Source organism: Apis laboriosa, unplaced genomic scaffold, assembly GCF_014066325.1.
Source record: "Apis laboriosa isolate Shangri-la unplaced genomic scaffold, ASM1406632v1 scaffold9_cov152, whole genome shotgun sequence".
NCBI classification, from domain to species: Eukaryota; Metazoa; Arthropoda; class Insecta; order Hymenoptera; family Apidae; genus Apis; species Apis laboriosa.
In genome coordinates, this window is record NW_025224966.1 from 4,166,239 (window position 1) to 4,188,208 (window position 21,970).

General features: G+C 34.7%; 2 protein-coding genes across 3 annotated transcripts in view; one reads left to right on the forward strand and one right to left on the reverse strand.

The window, feature by feature from the left end:
* Positions 1–21,970, forward strand: part of LOC122720047 (tensin-1-like) — a 253,105-nt gene that overhangs the window by 4,641 nt on the left and 226,494 nt on the right. The gene's annotated exons all lie outside the window — the stretch shown is intronic.
* Positions 5,991–18,679, reverse strand: LOC122720046 (cadherin-23). Its single transcript, XM_043946467.1, has 23 exons — positions 18,478–18,679; positions 17,694–17,845; positions 15,328–15,708; positions 14,892–15,021; positions 14,133–14,500; positions 13,567–13,705; positions 13,229–13,484; positions 12,740–13,014; positions 12,341–12,666; positions 11,945–12,256; positions 10,100–10,373; positions 9,730–10,030; positions 9,269–9,464; positions 9,030–9,187; positions 8,562–8,967; positions 8,286–8,474; positions 7,906–8,199; positions 7,603–7,842; positions 7,296–7,481; positions 7,080–7,216; positions 6,559–6,950; positions 6,201–6,465; positions 5,991–6,121 (listed from the first exon to the last, which is right to left on the reverse strand). The coding sequence occupies exons 1-23, from the start codon at positions 18,677–18,679 to the stop codon at positions 6,007–6,009; spliced, it is 5,694 nt and encodes a 1,897-aa protein (XP_043802402.1). The 3' UTR covers positions 5,991–6,006.

The window sequence follows — 21,970 nt, forward strand, 5'->3', positions numbered from 1 at the left end:
ATTACAATGAAATATTCATTCACAACGTTTTCTTTTCAACCTCTTAAATTGTTCTTTCTTTGATCGTTCAATTTATTTTGTAATCTAATAAATTTTATGTTATATTTAATGGTAATTAATGATTAATAAAATTAAACGCGTAAAAAAAAGCATAATGAATCGTTCAGATTTTTTTTTTTTTTTTAATTTACGATTTGTTGACAGAGGAATTAAAAAAACAATACTATGGTTACGTGTAAATAATCTATATTAAAGAGAAAGATTCTGATAGAATCGGAAATATCGATTTTATGATCAAGAAACGAGGTCGTGACCATTCGTTGTTCGGAATTAATAGTATTCGTCAGTGGTCAGTTCTTTGCATCAATTGTATCAATCCTTTTACTGGTAAAAGTAGGTTTGACGTAATGCTTTAATGGCGATCCAATCTATTAATTTTTTTCCTCCTTTTTTTTTTTTTTTTGTTATTAGATAGTGTGTATTTTAGAAACGATGCTATACATCAATTACATACAAAAATTTGAGAATATCCTCTCCTCCCAATTAATTTGAAAGCCTTTAATTTGCCTTTTTCATTCTCAAGACATGTGCCTTCTGTCTGTCGTTCAAAAACGTTGAAACGACTAAGTACATCTGATCTCACGAATTATACAATATCATTTGGCACGATGAAATTTCACTAAATTGAATTAAATAATACGTGGGATAAAAGTAAACATATGCCATCAATTATTTCTACGACAAATTTTAAGAGAAAATGGTTAAAAAGAAAAAAATAGTTATTACTTGAATTGAATTTCGAATTGTTATGTAGTAGAGTTTTTTCTCACGAGTCAAAGTTCGATCAATCTCGAATGCAATAAAAAATGCATAGAGGGTTCAAAGAACTTTGATAAATAAATATTTAAAAATAACGGAAATCGGAATACTTATTAATTATTCAACTCATCAAATTTCAATTGATTCGTGTAAACACGAGACAGTTGATAAATGTTTAAAAATATTCATCTCATGTTTTTGTCCTCGAGAAGAAGAATCGAGCTTTCAAGTTCGTCCATTCGTGTGCATAAGAATTTAATGCTATTCCTGCTGTCGGTCATTGTCCACTCCGGATGGATCGATCTGATTTTCTTTTTCCCTTTAACACGCACCTGTCATTATACACGTAATATATATATATACACGTAATGTAATATTCATATTGAATTCGGTTACAGTATAGATTTTTCGCATTAATTTATGTAATCGTTAATAACGAAAAATGTGAAGTGAGAAATTATGAGAAACTTTATCATTGATGAATATCATGAATGAAGTAAATGTGATTATGTATATTTACGAAATGGTGGAACGCCTTTCAAGTCGTAAAATGTAGAACGATCAAATATCTTCGTTAGTCGGATACGAAATGTCGTGTTGGCATGCCACGCCAACTTAAAACACACAGGTCGTGTCAATTAAAACGATCTTGTGTGACGTATTCACATAATACACAAACTTTCTTCTTCGGGAAAATACAACGCAATCGAACTGGATATCTGCTATATTTCTTCGTGTTTTATTACTGTTTCGTTAGATTATAAAAATTTAAAAATATAAAATTAAAAATAAATAGAGAGCATTAAAGCATTGGAAGAAAAAAATGATTTTCTTTCTATTTTAAAATATTTAAAAATTTTATCAATATTATTTATATATTATTCGTTTCAACTTACCTGATCGCAGAGTCATTCAGTAGCGCAAAATCGTGAAGCAATGCATCGTGTTTTTGCCAGGATATCCATCGATCGTTCCTTCAACGCATCCTTCAAAAAAATTACTTTTTCCCGCGTAAAGTAATTCATACATGAATATACAGCGATCCACACTTCTTACGAATCATACCTCTCTCCCTCGAAAAAACTATCACTTTAAAAATAACGAGCAATCATGTCGGAATGATTATTCTGAGTATTCTGAGTATCAATAAAAATCGATAAAAAGCTTCAAAAATAATCAAATATCTTAATCGAAAATTGTAATGTAACAAAGAGAAGACGTTGAACGAAGCACTTGCGATTAAAGTAACACGTTGACAACACACGTCACGTAAATTTTTCATAACATTCCGTTTTTCTCCTCCTTTTTTTTCCGACTTTGATTTTCGTTTCTCGACCGAAAAAAAGTTTTTCTTTTTTTTTTTTTTTTTGACCAAACAATTTCCACGAAAGGAAATTTAGATTTTAACGCGAGGAGTTTTAACCGTGGTCGATGGTCGACATTTTCGAGAGTTGTGGAAGAACGCACCACTTCACGTGGCCGCGAACGCCGCGCATGTGAAGGGGTTGTCTCGTTCAACCCTCAACTCGAACTCTATACGTTCGTGTCACGTGTACCCCGCGAAACACCGGTCATCCCCTCTTCACAGGTTGTCGAAGGTGCATCCACCTTTTCTTCTTATTATTGTTATCGGATCGCCGATTTTTGGTCAGAATTTCTCGATTAGAGTATCGAGATAATTAATTTTTTTTTTTTTTTGCGAAATATTTGAAACAAAATCGATACACGGTATAAATATTCGATGAAAGTGAAATTCACATTTTCCTTTTTTTAGTCGACATTTCTCAGAAATTTATTTCGATCTAAACGTGTTCCAGCTGTGAAATTTTGCGGTATTAATAATGCGTATAAAGGTAACGTTTATGCAAATCCTCACTGCGGATTCTAGGGCAAAGCACAAAATTGTAATAATGTATGAGCTTGTAACTAGTTTTTAATGGCCTGTATCAACCTTGAATTGATTATATTTAAAGATCATCGCGATAACGTAGATGCAGAAAATAGTTAATATACTTGCTTACTTAATACACCGACTGAATTAATTCACAAAAATCTTTTCGTACAGTTTGAAACGATAATTTCTTACAATTCTAATTTCTTCAAATTCTTTTTTACAATTTAATATCACTATCGTGAATCACCTTCTCTTCGTGAACCAATCCTTGGAACTATATCATTTACCTTGAACTTTCTTCACTGTTATCACTGCTCCCAATTATTCTTATTAATTCTTTTCTTTCGGAGCAGATAGATATCGCACCTTCGCTATCAAAGGTCACGCAAAATATATTCTCTTCGTCCTTTTTTTTTTTTTTTTAAATAATTCATTCCTTAAAAAATTGCGTAGATGAAATTATAAGATTTCCGGAAGGTCGTACGAAAAAAATTGCAAGTTATCGATGTAATACCGAATGGCAGTGTAACGTCGATGAGTCAGGGCTCGAGAAGTCAGGGCCTCGGTATTATACGCACTCCCTAATAAGGAGGGGTTCTTTAACGCGGGGGTCGCGTGATTTGTTTTCCACGGGGAGCAAATTTCGACGATACACATCTCAAGAGTTCGATTTCTTTACTCTAATCGTCCATCGTCCAGACGAGATAACTTGCCTGTGATTAAAACTACTGTCAGAGTTGCATGTCGTAAATAATCCTGATATTATTTAATTACGCTTTGGACGTTGAACGATTTATAATTTATTTTTTTCTTGATTGATTTAACGAATTAATAAAATCCTACTCTCCATATAATGTTATAACACGTGCTCATAAAATCGTTCGAAAATCTTTATACGATTAAATTAATTTATATAATTTAAATGTAATTAAATATTAAAATAACAATTTGGAAAAAAGTTAACGAAAGAATAAAGACGTTTGAGAGAGAACTGTTATCGATATTTCGAGGTTGCGACAAAGGATCGGTGTATGCAAATTAGAATAAATACATCGCTACACGATGTGGTAATAGCGTGAAACAAGATCGGCACAAGCAGCTAAATATAACTCCAGGATAAGTAACGATTACTTGTCATTTGCAGGAATACGTGGCGTAAAAAATTACGAACATGGTATACGCGATAGTTAAAAGTTGGTAACAGAGGAACTTGATGCGAGATAATTTTTACGAGGGGAATCAAGGATGCATTATCAATTGTAAGATTCGTTAACGAAAGTTTTAATTTTTCCTTTTTTTTTTTTTCTTTTTTTTTCGTTTATTTATTTAATGCCATTTATCTGGAAATACGATCAATTAAGGACCGCTGCTACGCCACCGATTTTAATGGAAACGCCAGTGCTAGGTTGTTCCGTTGGTCGGTGTGGACTCGTGAAGGGTTGAAAAGCAGAGGCAGAAGGGAACCGACTGACCAGTCGCTTATATACCCGATCGAGATTAGCATAAGGTTGCACGCGAAGCTGACGTTCAGGAATAGGATAAGGGAGTTAAGGTGGCCGTTTCCTCGGCTACCTCACCTCTCAACCTACAACCGATTTCTGTGCGTACGACTTCTGCCTCGCTCATTTTCCGTCCCGTAAAACGTATGCTCGTGCGACAACCTCTATTTATGAAACTTCCTGTTTTAAGTGCGAACGAAACGTGGACAGTTATGTAAATATGTTATTACAAAATTTACCAATTAATCTCTTCTTCATTATATATTCAATTTTATCCCTCCTTTTTCTTTTTCTTTTTTTTACAATTTATTCAACAAAATTTTCCTTTAATCGAAATCCATTGTTTGAGAATGTTGATTTAGATATCGATCGAAAAAGACGCGTCTTTCACGGTTTTTTCGTCCATCTTTTATTCCAATTCCCTCACGATTGATAAGACGATGGCGTGGTTGAAGTAATTGTCAAGAAATGTCTCGTATTAAACGCTATAGAAGTTAAGGGTGAAAGGGATCGAGAAGTGTGACTGACCCATCGAGGTCACCGGTACCAACAAGCTTCATTTGCATTCGAACAATGGATACTTCTTTTAGTGGTATTTCGTGCCGCGATACCATCGTTACGAGCCGCCACCATAACCTTCTCGAGGATAACGATCTCTCGCCGTTAAAAAAAAAAGAAAAGAAAAAAAAACAATTTCGCTGAAAATATATTATGATCGATCGTAAAACCATAAACTAAACTAAACCTTCGCCATGAGTTACTACGAAGGGATCATCGTTTTGATCATCGGCTTGGACTTCGTGCAAGTGCCATCGCGCTTTAATATTATGCGACCCAGTTTTGGATACGTATACACTAGCAAGATTGTTCCGGGGGGAGGGTTGGCTTCATTTTGCATGCCCGGTTTTCACGTTCTAATTTATAAGGGCTCGATATGAGATAGCAGTTTTTACGTATAGCAATTTAAGCACAGGCGATTATTATTAAAATGAAAATTATTTTGGAACAATTGGAACAGGCAAAGTTGTATAAATTACGAAAATTGGAATCGTTTATTTTAAAAATATTGTCACTATCTCTTTAAGATTCGTGCTTTAAACTCAATTCTTGGAGAAAATATATTTTAGAATGATTTAATAAATGTTAAACAATAGTGACAGAATATCCAATTGATTAAATCTGTAATTAATCATTTCTTGCTTTGAGAACGTTAGATAATAGTAGACATATTCGTTGTGAAACCGGTAGATGGTAGCACCATACTGGTGAATAAAACATTTTTTTATTATTAAACAAACGTTACGTATTGAACGTCACACAAATAAAAATTAGATTCTTAATATTAGTTAATTGTAAATTGCAAAGGATAAAATTAAAAGTATTATTGTATTAATTATTTTATTTCTTAAAAAAAAAAAAAAGTATGAAGGTGTACAAATGTATTTAAAGTATTGATGTGCAGAGATCATTAAATTTCTAAATTTAAACCGATGAGTCATGATTATGTACTTGCGAATTAAGTTCATTAAAGATAAACGCTTGTACTTGTTGCCATAGGCACGAGGCAAAAGATCAGTAAATAAAAAGATAATATAATCGTTACTTTTTTTTTTTAAATTATTATAAAATAAATATATTAAATATACTTATTACTGCGCTTGTACGAACTTGTTGTACGAACTATTTACACAAAATTATTTTAACTTTACACTCTCTTAACGGAAATTATATATAAATATTATCGTATAAATAAACATCTTTATCTAATATAGTAAAATGTTGATCGTTGTTCAATTACAGCTCTGTCGTTTCTATTTTTTTGCCAAGAGGATTGACGATATTATTTTGCATTCTATATATGGGTGAACTTCGATGGAAGTCATTTGGTATATCTGGAATACTTTCCGCGCTATAAAATCAAAATTGATTTTCTATTATATCTAACGCATCTAGAAAATCTATTCCATTGAACCAATTAATCAAATTACCTCGAAATGGAAGACACTCTTGGCTCGATATAATACGGTTTATCATCGTTTCTTTGGTTTGCGTTAGCTTCGTTCATTATCTCTTCGTTGTTCAGCGCATTTTCGTCCAAAGAGTCTCTTTCGGACATATGACTGATCGATTCGTCACTTTTAAACCATTCGTTCTCGTAAGCATGCATCCATATGGGATTGGAACCTTCCACGCTGTGCTTGTTCGTGTTCGGTACGCGGCCGGGTCCTCTGATAAATTCCGCGTCCGAGGTTCCTTCCAAACAAAAGCGAATAATTTTCATAAATTTATTACTTGTATTTCGAATTATTACAATTCGATGATAAATTTAATCGATATGATATTTACCAAACGGGGTGGCGTTAGCTGCTTTCAATTGCCTTCGAAACGAGGCCCTCTGCGAGATACAGAGGGCTATGCAGAGAATTAGCAGAGCACCCAGAAACAAGGTCAAAGTCAAAAGCCAAAAAGTGGTTCCCGCTTGCTCGTACTGAACAATCGGTTGATACTGGGCCGCTTGCGTGTCCAGAACATTGAATTCCTTGAACAGACCGTCGAGCTTCTCTATATTTCTGTCCACCAATTCGAGAACCTCCGACACTTCGAGAATGGAATTGTCTCGACGATTTACAAGGTGCATGTACAAGTCGGTCTTTGTTCGATCGACAGAGCCATCGTGATTCTCGTGAATCTTGTATTCGTCTATGTTGACTATAGCCCCGGTCACGTTCCCCAATATTCTGAAAATTTATACTTGTCAAAACAAAGTGTTAAAAGTTAATTCATTTGAAAAAAAAAAAAATTAAAATTTTAATTTGTAATTTCGAATATTTTTTTTTTTTTTTTTTTTTCCAAGTATAGATGCTCACTCTCTAAACGTTTCTATCTTATTCCTTATTTCTGGTGGATGTTGTCGCAATACAAAACGAACTCTCTGATCCTCTCTTAATAAATAAATAAATACCCTCGCGGTATCTTCTAACCCGTAAGTATCATTTGCCAGCACCTGTATATATATAATAAGATCAATAAGATTTTTTTCTTTAAATAACGATTTTCTCGTAAATTCAATTTGAATCACCTACCATAAAGTCGAAATATCCTTTCATCCCTCTTTGAGGATCAAAATTTAAGCTCACTACCCCCGTGAGTTTGTTAACAAGAAACGGTTGTAACTCGATATCGTCTAAACCCTCTGTCAAAGTCATGTGTATCTTACCAATTTGATAATAATTGACCACGGCGTTGTCATCCGCGTCCAAATCGATCGCCTGAAACCATCGTTTTCTTTCAATTTTTTTTTTTTTTCTTTTTTCAAAACTTAATAATTTTATTTTTCTCTTCCGTTTCTCTTTCTCTTCAATTCTCGACGAAATTCAGATACCACACTACCTTGATTTGCATAAATTGGGAGCCAAAATCAGCTTCGGTCGTAACCCCTCCCGTAAATATTTTACTGACAAACTTGGGCGGGTTGTCATTTATATCCATCACGTTTATAACAACTTTCAACGTGGTGTCGTTCGTTTCGTCGAACAACGTCTCGTTCGCCGGAACGATGTTACAATCCTCTGTCGCTTTGATGATCAACAAATGTTCCTCTTGCTGCTCCCTGTCCAATATCCTGGCGGTCTGAAGAAGGATTTAATTGTAAAATTAATCGATCACGAATCGAAGCGGACGATTGATACGTACGGTTAACTCGTGTTTAAAAATGTCAAGGATGAAGAGGCCGTCGTCGTTCCCGTTGATTATGAAGTAGCACACTTGGGTCGGGGGATCATCGAGATCATCAACCTCGTCTTTGTCGATTGTTTCCGGCAATTGTACCGTTTCGGTTCCTGGAGCTTGTTCTTCCGTAAAGTTGATGTTGAATACGTCTAGCAAAAATTGAGGTTCGTAGTCGTTAATGTTTCGCACGTAGATTATTAGATCTAGATCCGTGCTGAGCGGGGTTGGAGTTCCTAGATCGTAAGCTTCCACTCTGATCTGACGTGTGTAAAAAGAGATAGTTAAAAGATATTATTGTCATCTTATCCTTTAATTGTAATTTAATCGATCAATTAATTTATTACCTCGTACAATTTTTGCGTTTCTCTGTCCAAAGGAAGTTTTAACGAGATAATTCCAGTTACATCGTCGATGTGAAAAGTTCTCCAATGGCCGGCCAAGTCTTGCTTCAAACGGTAATGAACATCCCCATTTGGACCGGTATCGGCGTCTTTGGCTTCGATTTGTATGATCGGTGTTCCAACTGTTACGTTCTGTGGATTTTTATTGTTACCATTTTTTTTTTCTTCTTCTTTTTTGATTAATATTATTTGCACGAGTGCAATTAGAATGAAATTCACCTCTGGTATTCGAATAGTCGTATTGTGATGTGGACTGATAAACAATGGCGGATTGTCGTTGTAATCGGTCACACAGATGTGCAGAACAGCAGTGTCTTTGTTAGATGGACTGCCGAGATCTCGTGCTTCCAGATGCAACGAATAATTCCCGAATTTTCCTCGAAGAGGGTGCGCTGCTTTTATATTCGCTGTCCAATAATCCGTTTGCTCCAACATGAACAGACCTAATTCATTCCCGAAAAGAATTCGAATTTTCACGCGGCCATTTGGCGTCTTCGGATCATCCGCATCCTTCGCTTTCACGGCGAAAATAAGATCTTTAATGTCGTGGAACTCTGATATTGTAACGCATGTCGGGGGTACGTCCATTTTTGGTGGGTTGTCGTTAACATCCGTCACCGTCACCCTTAACAAATTTTTGTAATTTTGATATTGCGCGTTTAATTTGAATATGAAATATAAACTTACTGGATCTGTTTGAAAGCATTTCTCGATTCACCAGCAGTGTAACCAAATTGATAATTATCCCAAGCCTCTATGACTAGAACGTAATTTTGTTTCACTTCCCAATCAATCGAATCTGCTACAGTCAATGCACCAGTTTCAGGATGGATGGCAAACGTGCCCTGTTCATGAGACATCTTCGATGACGAATCCTTTTTTCGTGCTCCTCATCTCGTGATAAATGTTAAGTAGTTCGGGCTTACCTCGGATGACATTCTGTCTAAAAGATACGTAATCTTTCCATAATCTCCGCTGTCGGGATCTCTAGCTTGGATCGTGGCAATCTCTGTACCAATTTTAGAATTTTCCATCACGTTCAGATTATTAATGTCAGTGACAAAGTATGGATTATTATCATTTTCATCCAATACTTGAACGTACACTTCGGAAAGACTTGATCTGTGAGTAAAATAAAATTGTTAATTTTTTTTTTTTTTGACTCAAAAATGAATTTTTGATTGAAAATATTCAATTAACATACGTTTAAAAAAAAAAATATGCGTTATATACATATCATTAAAATATTCGGAGAAAAAGAGGGAATCATATACGTCGAATTATAGAAAATTTTACAAAATTTGTCCACAATTTTATTCAAGACGGAGTAAAGTTCAACGAATGAACGATCGATCGATCGATCAAAAATTGCAAAGAACAAGTTTACCTGGGTGGAATTCCTGAGTCGGTGGCTCGAACCGACAGATTGAGCCAGGAATATTGCTCTCTATCGATCTTGTTCGCAACCACCATTTCACCCGTTTCAGAGTCAAGATGGACTAAATCCGTGAGCTCTTTAGGACTTTCCAAGGAATACGTAATGCTCCGATTTTTGTCAGCGTCATCAGCCACGATGTTCGCGATGTTCACACCATTTTTACTGTTCTCTGTCACCGATCGTCTGTAAAATGGCCGGCGGAATCGTGGATTGTTATCGTTCTCGTCCTCGATTATTATGTTCAACGTGGCTGAAACGATGATGAGAATTTACAAAATGGAAAAAATTACGCTCTTTTCATTCTTACTTTTCTACTAACCGGATGCAGTCTGTATCCCCCTGATCGCAGCCAAATCTTCAACGATCAATCCCAATCTTATCGTCTCCACCCTTTCTCTGTCTAACAATTTGACTACGCGAAGCAATCCATCGAGTGCGTTCAATTCCAACGTGGACAGATAATCGTACTCTTGGATCTTGATCAACGTCCCTTCCTCGTTTCTTGCCTCCGAAGAATTCGGATCGATACGGTAACGCAATATAGGCGCGATGTCTGGATCATTAGCAACAACACGGTGCACGTAAGCTCCAACCTAAATAATAATAATTGTGCAAATTATCAGATGTTTAATTTCCTTTAAGTAACTCTGTAAATTGTGTTTCATAAATTTTTTTTTGAAATCGAAATATATCGTTGTTGTATATTAAAAATTTTAAAATTGCAAAATTTTACTTATCAATATCTTGCAGAAATGTTTATGAAATAAATTTTACGACTGTTACATTTTTAACGGGTAAAACATTTTTTCCTAAAGAAATTATTCATGGTAGACAAAGTATATTTTCATGAATACTCACTGTTCATAAATTTGAAATCGAAATAAATTATTATTGCATATTAAATATTTTAAAATTTTATCAGTATCTTGCAAAAGTATTTATAAAATAAGTTTTACTGTTAACGTGCAATTTTTAATTTTTTCCCATAGAAATTATTCGTGGCAGACGAATACACTGTATATTTTCGTGAATATTCACTGTACTAGGATTTCATAAATTTGAAATTGAAATAAATCATTATTGTATATTAAAACTTCAAAAATTTTATTTATCAATATCTTGCAAAAGTATTTATAAAATAAGTTTTACTGTTAACGTGCAATTTTTAATTTTTTCCCATAGAAATTATTCGTGGCAAACAAATACACTGTATATTTTCATAAATACTCACTGTACTAGAATTTCATAAATTTGAAATCGAAATAAATCATTATTGTATATTGAAACTTTAAAAATTATAAAATTTATTTTATCAATATCTTGCAAAAGTATTTAAAATAATTTTACTATTAGACTGTTACTATACTAGACTGTATATTTTCACGAATAGACTGTACCAAGATTTCATAAAAAAATGTTTCATAAATTTGAAATCAAAAAGTTGAAATAAATTATTGTATTAAAAATTTAATTATCAATATCTTGCAAAAATACTTATAAAATAAGTTTTACTGTTAATGTGCAATTTTTAATTTAATTTTTAATTTTTTCCCATAGAAATTATTCGTGGCAAACAAATACACTGTATATTTTCGTGAATACTCACTGTACTAGAATTTCATAAATTTGAAATCGAAATAAATCATTATTGTATATTGAAACTTTAAAAATTATAAAATTTTATCAATATCTTGCAAAAGTATTTATAAAATAAGTTTTACTGTTAATGTGCAATTTTTAATTTAATTTTTAATTTTTTCCCATAGAAATTATTCGTGGCAGACGAATACACTGTATATTTTCATGAATACTCACTGTACTAGGATTTCATAAATTTGAAATCGAAATAAATCATTATTGTATATTGAAACTTTAAAAATTATAACATTTATTTTATCAATATCTTGCAAAAGTATTTAAAATAATTTTACTGTTAGACTTTTACTATATTAGACTGTGTATTTTCACGAATAGACTGTACCAAGATTTCATAAAAAAATGTTTCATAAATTTGAAATCAAAAAATTGAAATAAATTATTGTATATTAAAAATTTAAAAATTTAATCAGTATCTTGCAAAAGTATTTATAAAATAATTTTTACTGTTAACGTGCAATTTTTTCCCATAGAAATTATTCGTGGCAGACGAACACAGACTGCGTACCTGCGTATTTTCACGAATAGTCACTGTACCAGGATCGATGAAAACAGGTGGTTTATTATTAACATCGACGATAGTGATATTGACTAGAACTTCGGCCGTTCTTTGAATCTCCGTCCCACTGTCGATCGCGATAACGTTCAAGCTGTACCTCGTTGTTTTCGGCGAGGTTAGATCAGGATCTAAATTAGATCCCGGCGCAACCCTAATTACCCCTATTTCCGGGCTTATTACGAATTTATCGCCTGCACCGCTTTGGATTCGATACACTAATTTGTTGTTGGGCGAGGACAAATCCTTGTCCCAAGCTTTGACCTGTGCAACAAGGATATACGTTGTATTACGTGAAAAATTTTATCGCGTAACGTAACGTTCAATGGGAATAAAATAATATGGTACTTGAACCACACTGGTGCCACCAGGCAGATCCTCGGGAATGCTTCTTTTGTACAACGTTCTCTCGAATGCGGGCGCGTTATCGTTGATGTCCTTCAGGTAAATAATTAATGGCGCGTCCGAGCTCAGGCTTGGGCTACCCATATCCCTGGCCCGCACTGTCAATCTCAACGGGCGTACCGACGTTTCCTTGTGCCCTTGACTGATTGGCAAAGCTTCGTAATCCAAAGGTGTTGTAGGGGTGATAATCCCTTGCCTCGAATCGATACTGAAATTCCTCGAAAATTCTCCCGACACCAAAGCGTACACCACTTCGCTGTTCTTGGTACCTGGAAACGATAATCGATATCGAACGTAGAATTCTCTATGTAATATGTGCGTATATCGAAAGTTATATCGAACCGTTCAAATCGATGTCGAATGCCTCGACGATTAATGGCGATTGAAAATGATCCTCGTTTTCAAGAAGCACCGCTTCGTATTTGTTTTGCAGAAATATGGGCGCATTGTCGTTAACGTCGTTTACATTGACGATCAGTTGGACGGTATTGCGATTCCCTTTCCCAAGATCGTCTCTCGCTTCCACGGTTAAGTAATGCCGAGATACCAGTTCTCGGTCGAAACTTGTCCCGGGTTCCTTAACCGTGATTATCCCTGTTAAAGGATCCATTGATAGTCTGAAACGAATCCAATAAATATCGTTGAAAATATCGTAAATATCGTAAAATTGTAAAATTATAAATTGCAAGGAGTATAAGTTCGTAAATAAGTTGTCAAAATCGTCGAACTATATTATATTTTTTTTAAATTTTAGGATCCAAAGGCTTTGACTGTCTTCTTTTTTTCTTTTTCACCTTTAAAGGATTTCACGTTAATTTTATATAAACTTACGCGTGTGCAATACTGCCACCTAAATTCGTATATCTAATCCCATGCGTCCCAAAATTGTCACTGTCCTCGTCCAAGGCTTGAACCCACGCCACCGTGGTTCCAACAGCGCAGTTTTCCGGAATCGATACCTCGTATTTGTCTTCCGTGAACTCCGGATAATTATCGTTCTGATCTTTTACGAAAACGACTACCGGCACTTTGCTAAGTTTCGGTGCCGATGTCACCACTTCCTTCGCGATTAACGTGAAATTTACCGCTAAAACCACGAAATTATCGTTAAATCTACGTAATTGAAATTTTAAATTGAGAATAATCGAACGATTGTTCGGAATAGATACCCGATCTAGTTTCGAAATCCAGCTTGCTGGAATTTTTGACGCGTATAAGGAAGGGAGCTTCGTTGATTCCTCTGGACGGGGTTACGTCGAAAATTCCGTCATCACCTTCGATGAACATTCTGAACGTACCATTTGTACCCTGCAACAAAATTCTTCGTGAGAAGAAGATGCTGACTCACTGTTCAAACAGAAAGAGAAAAATACAATTTTAAGACTGCTTCGTTCCTAATTAAATTTTACCAAGCAAAAGTAAAGAATCGAATGCTTTGTATAATGCAAGAATTTGTAAAAGAGTTTTTTCTTCTCCATTTCAATTTCTCCGATCGAAACGAAACCACTTTCTCGTAAACCGTACACTACTGAATGCTAACATATTCGCGAAATCAACCTGTTGGTTGAAACAAAAGTATTCTGAAAACAGAAAATACGATGTATTGAAAATGTATTCCACGAATACATTAGCATCCCGTAATCACACATTTGTCGAAATTCATATTGAATCATCGATCCTCTTTTTTTTTCTCTCTCTTTTGCAATTTATAGACTGAACATTATCCGCTTCTCACCAAGTCGTGATCGTAAACTTCCGGTATCGCATCACCGATGAAATTGACCGGTGTATTGTACGGCGCGTTCTCGTTTATCTCGGCACGATATCTCGGGCTACGAAACTTGGGGGCCTCGTCGTTCACGTCCGTCAGAATGATGGTGACTTCGGTGGAAACCGATGGCGCGGGCACGACTTTCGACACTTCTCTCACGGTGATTTCCAGGATGAAAGTGCCGTCGGCGTTCTCCTCCGCTTCTCGATCGAGTTGCGCCCTGGTGAACACCAGGCCGGATGTCGCGTCTATGTCGAACAGATATCTCGGCCCTTGGGTGATGCTGTATACGATTTTGTTGTTTATTCCCTTGTCGCCGTCCACTGCGCGCACTGTAACGTGTATTTCGCGATTTTAATAAACCATTCGTAACTATTAACTGTAACGATTCCGATCGCAATCGAACGGAAGAATGAATTTCATAAGGCGATTAAATTTTAATCGTTTAGGATGCGAACCGTAAAACGTTTCCTGAGTCTTCGAAAAAAAAAAAAGAAAAAAAAAAATTAACCGATAAATTAGAGAATAGTTTATTACTAATTTTACGGTGAGTGAAAGTAACGGAACGTGCTTCTAAAAAAGACATAATTCTACGATATTTATCACTTGCTTCGTTGGATATTTTCGTGTAAATTTAATATTTGTTTTGTTCCTTTTTTTTTTTTCTTTTTGATATAGTTTGCTATAGTTTCTGATATGATACATAATAAATCGTTGGCTAACCGTGGAGAACGGATGTGCCTATCCTAGCATTCTCACTGATTCTGGCAACAGGTGTCATGGTTATGAACTCCGGAGGTTGATCCTCGACGTCCTGAACTTTGACGAGTATCGCGGTTGTTCCTGTATTTACCTTTATTAAAGATAATTAAAGATAGAGTGAGAAACAAATGCTACGTAACAAAAATAAAAGTTTAATTTAACCGCGCAAATACTCTCGTTTCTGCTTTCCTTGGAATATTTTGCAAACATATTTTTCAATGTAAACGATAATTAGCATGCGGGCTCTATCTTAAAATACAATTTTCGTACCCTTATATGTCTAAACAATGAAACAAAAGATGATATATGTTCGTCGCGTAGAATAAGTCTAATTTTTTGTACGTGAAAATAAATTATCGAAAATAACTCGAAAATAATTTTTTTTTTTTTTTTAAACCTTTTCGTTTATCGCTCGATCGATCGCCAAAATCCTCAACTGGTACAAATATTTCTTTTCGTAATCGAGGCGGCCGACCAACCGGATGACACCTTTTCCATTGACGGTCGAAATACTGAACACGTCATTATCCCCGTCCAGTTCCTGCAGGTAGTAAACCACCTGGCCGTGCGCCCCCAAGTCCGCGTCCGTGGCTTCGACCGTTGTTAAAACGCTTGGCCCGGAATCCTCGCGTAACGTCAAGGAAGTCGGGTGCGGACGAAATATTGGCACGTTGTCATTAACATCTTCGACAAGCAGCAATAAACTTTGCGTGATGAAATTTCCCTCGCCCAATCTTCCATCTGTCAGAGTCAACACCAACGCGTACTCGTCCCTCACCTGAACAAAATTTTATATGGATTCGAACTCGTAATACACTCAAAATTCTCAAAATTCTCGACTTTTGTCGAATAAAAAAACTTGGGAATTTTAAATATAGCTTTAAATTCTTCAACTCAAGATATTCTTCTATAAGAAATATCTGAACGATTATATATTATTATTATATTACTGTGCTGGATTCGAATTCGTAATATACTCAAAATTCTCAAAATTCTCGACTTTTGTCTAATAAAAAAACTTGGGAATTTTAAATATAGCTTTAAATTCTTCAACTCAAGATATTCTTCTATAAGAAATATCTGAACGATTATATATTATTATTATATTACTGTGCTGGATTCGAATTCGTAATATACTCAAAATTCTCAAAATTCTCAAAATTCTCGACTTTTGTCGAATAAAAAAACTTGGGAATTTTAAATATAGCTTTAAATTCTCAAACTCAAGATATTCTTCTATAAGAAATATCTGAACGATTATATATTATTATTATATTACTGTACTGGATTCGAATTCGTAATATACTCAAAATTCTCAAAATTCTCGACTTTTGTCGAATAAAAAAACTTGGGAATTTTAAATATAGCTTTAAATTCTCAAACTCAAGATATTCCTCTATAAGAAATATCTGAACGATTATATATTGTTATTATATTACTGTGCTATATTATTACGGAGACACTATACACAGATGTATTAATAATTTTGAAATCGATCGAAAGTTGATCCACTCTGATTCACGATATTTTTCAATACAATTGTTTAAAAAAAAATCTCTGGAGAAAGAAAAAAGGAATATATAATTGGAGAGACAGGTTACAAATAATACAGCCAATTGATTTTCTCGCGCGGTATAATAATAAAGCTGGTAAATCGAATTCCCTAGGTGGAACGTCCGAGATGACAAGAAAAGAAGGAAAAAATTGGAACGGATCATGAAAGCTAGACGGCATGCAAACCACCCTATCGCTTAGAAAGTGGCGGCATTATCCAGATCATTATAAAACCACGACGATAGAGAATCTCTGTCGGTATACGTGCATCGTCAAACCAATAATCACGCGGGAAGCGCGATATTCCCTCGGCGGAGGGATTAAGCCTACACGCAAACGGTCACGTTTTAAGAGAGACGATGATGACAAAATAACAAGTTCCACGAATAGATCGGGCGTGGATCGGGCACGGTTGCACGGTTCTTTAGTTCCCTCGCTCGTCCACGAGTTTCTCTTTAATATCTTCGACATCGATGCGATCGAGCCTACTACTGCGTGAAAGATATTCAGTAGGATCGCTCGTGCGAGATGAGCAACAAAATTATTCTCCCTCGTTGACTCTCGTGAAACGGATAAAAGGTAAAAATTTGGACTTTTCTGCACCCCGTTTCGGAAAAATCCCTCCTTCAATTTTTATTGATACACAATTAATAACATAAAATTTAATTACAATGCAAATTCTGAAGGAAAGTTTGAAATTTAGAAAATTAACAGTGACAAGATTCAAGATTTTAGATTTCGTTAATTTATTTTATTTTTCGTTATCCTAAAAGGAATTTTGTGAAGAATAAAGTTACGCTCGAGATTTTTTTTAATCGAAAGACTAATATTTGCATCTCTACGTAACAAAGTTAAGTTAAATTTTCTTCCACTAAGAAAGTTTACAATTCCAATTAGAATCTAAAATTCTAACGTTCCTAAAGTTAAACGATACTTTGAGGAACTCGATCAGGAACTTCCAAGAAAAATCGATCGACCCTTTCCAAAATTTTTCACACGTGTCTCTTTTCTAATCGTATTAACAAACAATAATTCTAATTAGTTAATTAATCTAGAATTAATATTGAATTGCCAACTTGGATAAAACGAAAGGATGAAATGATATTGGAAAACAATATCAAAGCTATTATCGATTGGGAATCGAGATCGGGAGAATATCCATGGAATAAAAGGATTGGTGTGAAATAGACCGTCTCGGGGACGAATTACCTCTCTGTCCAGCAATTTGTTCAAGTAAATATTGGCCTCGGTTGGGCTAAAATTCTCGACCCGAATCACGTCGCTGCCAGGTTGATCTCTAACGCCGAACGTCAGGCTGTCACCGTCAGGATCGATGCCGCGAAGCCTGTAAATTAAACTGCCTGCAACAGAAACCAGTCGGCACGAATCGCAACGCGATACACCAGGAAACGATAAAGGCGTGATTAATTTAAACGCCGCGTGGAAACGATGATTGGGGAGGGGGGGGGGGGCGATGATATCGAGGATGCGGTCAGTGGAGGATGATTGAAACAGGCGTGGAAAATTTGTACGAATTTCAAAGAAATATATTTATTATCACGGGTATAAAAATTTCACGGGTATATAATAATGAAACTTAATCTCGAGATTACGAGCATTGATCGAAACGAAAAGGGGAAATAATAATGGAGAGAGAAAAAAATCAAAACTAAATACGCGTTTATGGTATATTTTAGCAATAAAGAAAAATAAAGTGATTATTACAATTTGAAATTAATCCTATAATTAAAAACGGAAGTATAATAATTTTACGAATAATTTTTTTTTCCCTCCCCTCTATAAATAATTTATAGAAAATTAATTGCCAAAGATTGGATTATTTTTTTTCTTCCTTGTTTAAAAATATGATATATGAGAGATATAATGTTATATTGTCGGTGATTTTTTAACGAAGTTTTTAAGGAATGTTAATTCCGTTCTCGTCCACGTGGCGTGTTAACCGAAGCAGAAATCAAGTTCCATATGTCCTTACCAACTGGCGTATCAGGACCTTCTTTCTGCCTGAGAATGATTTCCGTTTGGCCGTCGATCAGGAAACGCGGTGGATTGTTCCTTGCCGAGCAACTGGACAAAAGGCAGGCGAACACGAAACCGAGCCATTCCAGCTTAAACCTAGGCCTCTTGTAGGATCGCAACAGCCATGAAAACGTGATGATCGGCTTCGTCGAGGTCATCTTGATGGCAAACTTCGCTTAATTGGCATGATTATCGTTGACCGCCGACTGGAAACTTTCTTAACTTGCTTCCAATCTGAAATTTTTAAATAAAAAAAAAAAATGTTACCATTTGGAAACACGATTTTTATCATAATAAATATTAAAAGCGTATCGATTAAAAATTCCTTCGAGTCAAATTAAACGTGTATTCAAAATTCCATCCAATAATTTTTATATATATATATATTTTCTTCTAAATCTATCTCAAATTTCTAATTTCAACTAAACCAAGTAACAAGCTCGTTATAGCGATAATTCTACTGGAATAAAAATTAGTATTTATCGTACTTTCACAACGAAATGATTGAAGACGTATTAAAACATCAATTAAGAAACGGTTGTACTAACAATAATTAATATATTCGTTCAAGCATTCAAGCAAACGTGCTATCATGTACTATATATAAAATACATCCTATTAATAAATTACTACGATAATCAGTTAGAATATATCAAACTTGTTTTAAATCTATATTTTACTACGTTAAACCAGAGAGAAACTGCGTACATTATTTATAGAAAAGAAATGATCATCTTTTTTTTTTTTTTTTTTTTTTTGGAAAAAATTCAAATTCGTGGAAGATTATTTAAATTGATGCGCCACTTTCGAGCGCGTGTCACTTTCACGCTCGTATCAATCGCTCGGTGATTTTGCTAAATAGGGATAGGGGGGGGAGGCCGACTTCGAGGAATCGAAACGAGTCCACGGAATCGTGTGGATCGCAAAGTTAATTAGTTCAATGGCGCAACGTTGGATGCCGTAATTGGAGAAAACGAGGGAAGATGGGGAATCGAGGAGAATGGAAAGAGATAAAAGCAGCTGAGAAATGTAACTCGGGCAGAAGGAAAGCGCGAGTAAACCGGTTGTCGGATGAAAAAGGTTATAGATTTTCTCGTGGCACGCGAACCGATTTCTCCCGATGGGTGAAAATTCATCGTCCTCGTGAGTCCACACGCGTTTTGCCCGTGTATCACAATTGAGAAAATTCAGGAAAGTAGAGAATAGAAAATTTGCGAAATGGAAATTTTACAAAGCGGAGAAGTAGAAAGTTTTCGTAGACTGGAGAAATAAAATAAAATAAAAATTTGCAATGTGGTGGGAAAGTAAAAAATTTTCTATATATTAATCGATATCATTGACGATATATATTATTGCCATTATCTAATTAAATAAATTTCGATCGATGATTTTGAACGGGCTATTAACGAAGGAAATATTAATTTAAAATTGCGTCGATAACTCGCTTCGTTCGTCTCGGCAATCAAGGATCCATCGTTTATGAACCATTTGTTCGACTACATTAGCGTGTAATTAACAAGATCTAAGTTATATTACCTGTGTAAACTTCGCTATTGTTTGTTTTATGAATATATAAGTATTGTTATATAATATAGTTGTAATGATATTTGAAAGAAATTTTTTTTATTTCTTGAAAGATTACGATGGCATAATCGAGAGTTTCAAAAGAGAAAATTAATTTTTAATGGCGACCTCCTCGCACCTGTTACGTTCAATTTGTCTACACTTGATAAACTGTTTCCCCTTTACTTTCTCTCCACGACAAAATGCTTTGTGTTCAATGTCAAGATTGTCAAGAGTCACGAATTAAACGAGCACAATTAAACGAAGTGAAAGCTCGCAGGAAGTCGCAGTTGGTTTCTCACGACGTCGTTGTTATACCGCATAACTGTAATACAAGCGTGAAAAAAACGAAATGAGTTCCGTCTTCCAGAAGAAACCAATTTGTGAGACATTGGATTCTACGCTTCATTCTCTTCGATCTCGGATGATTTGCTTCAGATTTTAACCTTATTTTAACTTACCTTTCAATTCTACGAATTATAAATGTTCTAAATATTCTCCTTTCTACAATGGAAATAATTTAATTTACTTTAGAAAAATTTAATTTTATTTAATTTAATTTAATTTAATTTAATTTAATTTATTCGTATAATTGCTATCGTTAAAGCACGATTGAATATTTTATTTAATAACTTAAGAAATATACAACTCTTTTTGCGGATGGATAAATCCGAATAAAATGGAAAGGCATAAAATTGTTATTGCGTGCAACCATTAATTACATAACAATTCGTTCGTTGACCTTGCATCTACTTACTTGCACGTCCAACGATAACTTTCAATACAATTTTGCTTTTATTCGAAAAATGTGGATCAAATATTTCAAGTATGGATAGATCAGGATCTAGAAAATTTAAATTAATCTTAAAGCGTTAAAATAATTAAATTATCATGTGTAGATTACATTCTACGTAATGTTATTTCAGATAAATGGTTAATCGGAACACCGAAGATCTGTGATACTCTAATTAATATAAGAATTAATTGCTGAACGTAATAATTACAATAATGACACTTTATCATTGAAATCGTTAGAAATAACACACCGCGATGTGTCTTATTATCACGATTTTGTAATTCTAAATGAAATAAAGATATTTTTCTTTTTAAATTTAAAATATATGATATAAAGTATTTCGTTTGAATAAATTTTCCGGATTTGAGGTTAGCAAGAGAGCCATTTTCCTTAATTAAACGTTAAAATAAAAGTTATATTTTTAATTAAAAATATTTTACGTTGGAATCACTGGTTTTATAAATATATATATATCATTTCCTTCTTCTGCAAAAATTATAAATTTCCTTCCAGACAGATCAACATTATTTTCATTTATTAAAAATTTTTCTCGGCATAATATTTCTGTTCCTTCGCTCCTTGAATTTAAACAATTTTTCTTCACTTATACACGTACAATTAAATCTCTAGATTTTATCTACATAATTATAAATAATTATATAAGTAACAGTTAGAAAAATTATCATCGATAAATATTCAATTGTGGATGAAAATCAAAAAGCTTGTAACAGTGAAATTTATTAGAGGGAAAAAGGTAAAACATTAAATTGCGCGAAATAACATTGGAACGAGAGAACTTGTGCGCGACGAGATAAATGGAAAACTTATGCCGAGAACAATATTAGCTGGCGATTATCACGCGATCGATCAAGAGCACCGAATGCAAATTACGGTGGCGGGCCGGGATGAAGTTGGTGGACGGTTGTTGAACCACGCCAACTTCATTAAACGCCCGTTCAGCGACTTCTCCCCGGTGGTAACTCGTTCGCCATTCGTAGACAGAAGCATCCGGCCGTGGTCAGTGGTCTGCAAGGCCGATGCCCGGAAACCAGATAGTTAAGCCAGATTACGAAACACCATTAATTCAGTC

Coding starts and splice junctions, on each gene's coding strand:
- LOC122720046 (XM_043946467.1), bottom strand. CDS start 18,679: ATGACCTCGACGAAGCCGATCATCACGTTTTCATGGCTGTTGCGATCC. Junction 17,846..18,477: donor AGGTCCTGATACGCCAGTTG/GTAAGGACATAT, acceptor TTTCTGTTGCAG/GCAGTTTAATTTACAGGCTT. Junction 13,015..13,228: donor GGTGGCAGTATTGCACACGC/GTAAGTTTATAT, acceptor GATTCGTTTCAG/ACTATCAATGGATCCTTTAA.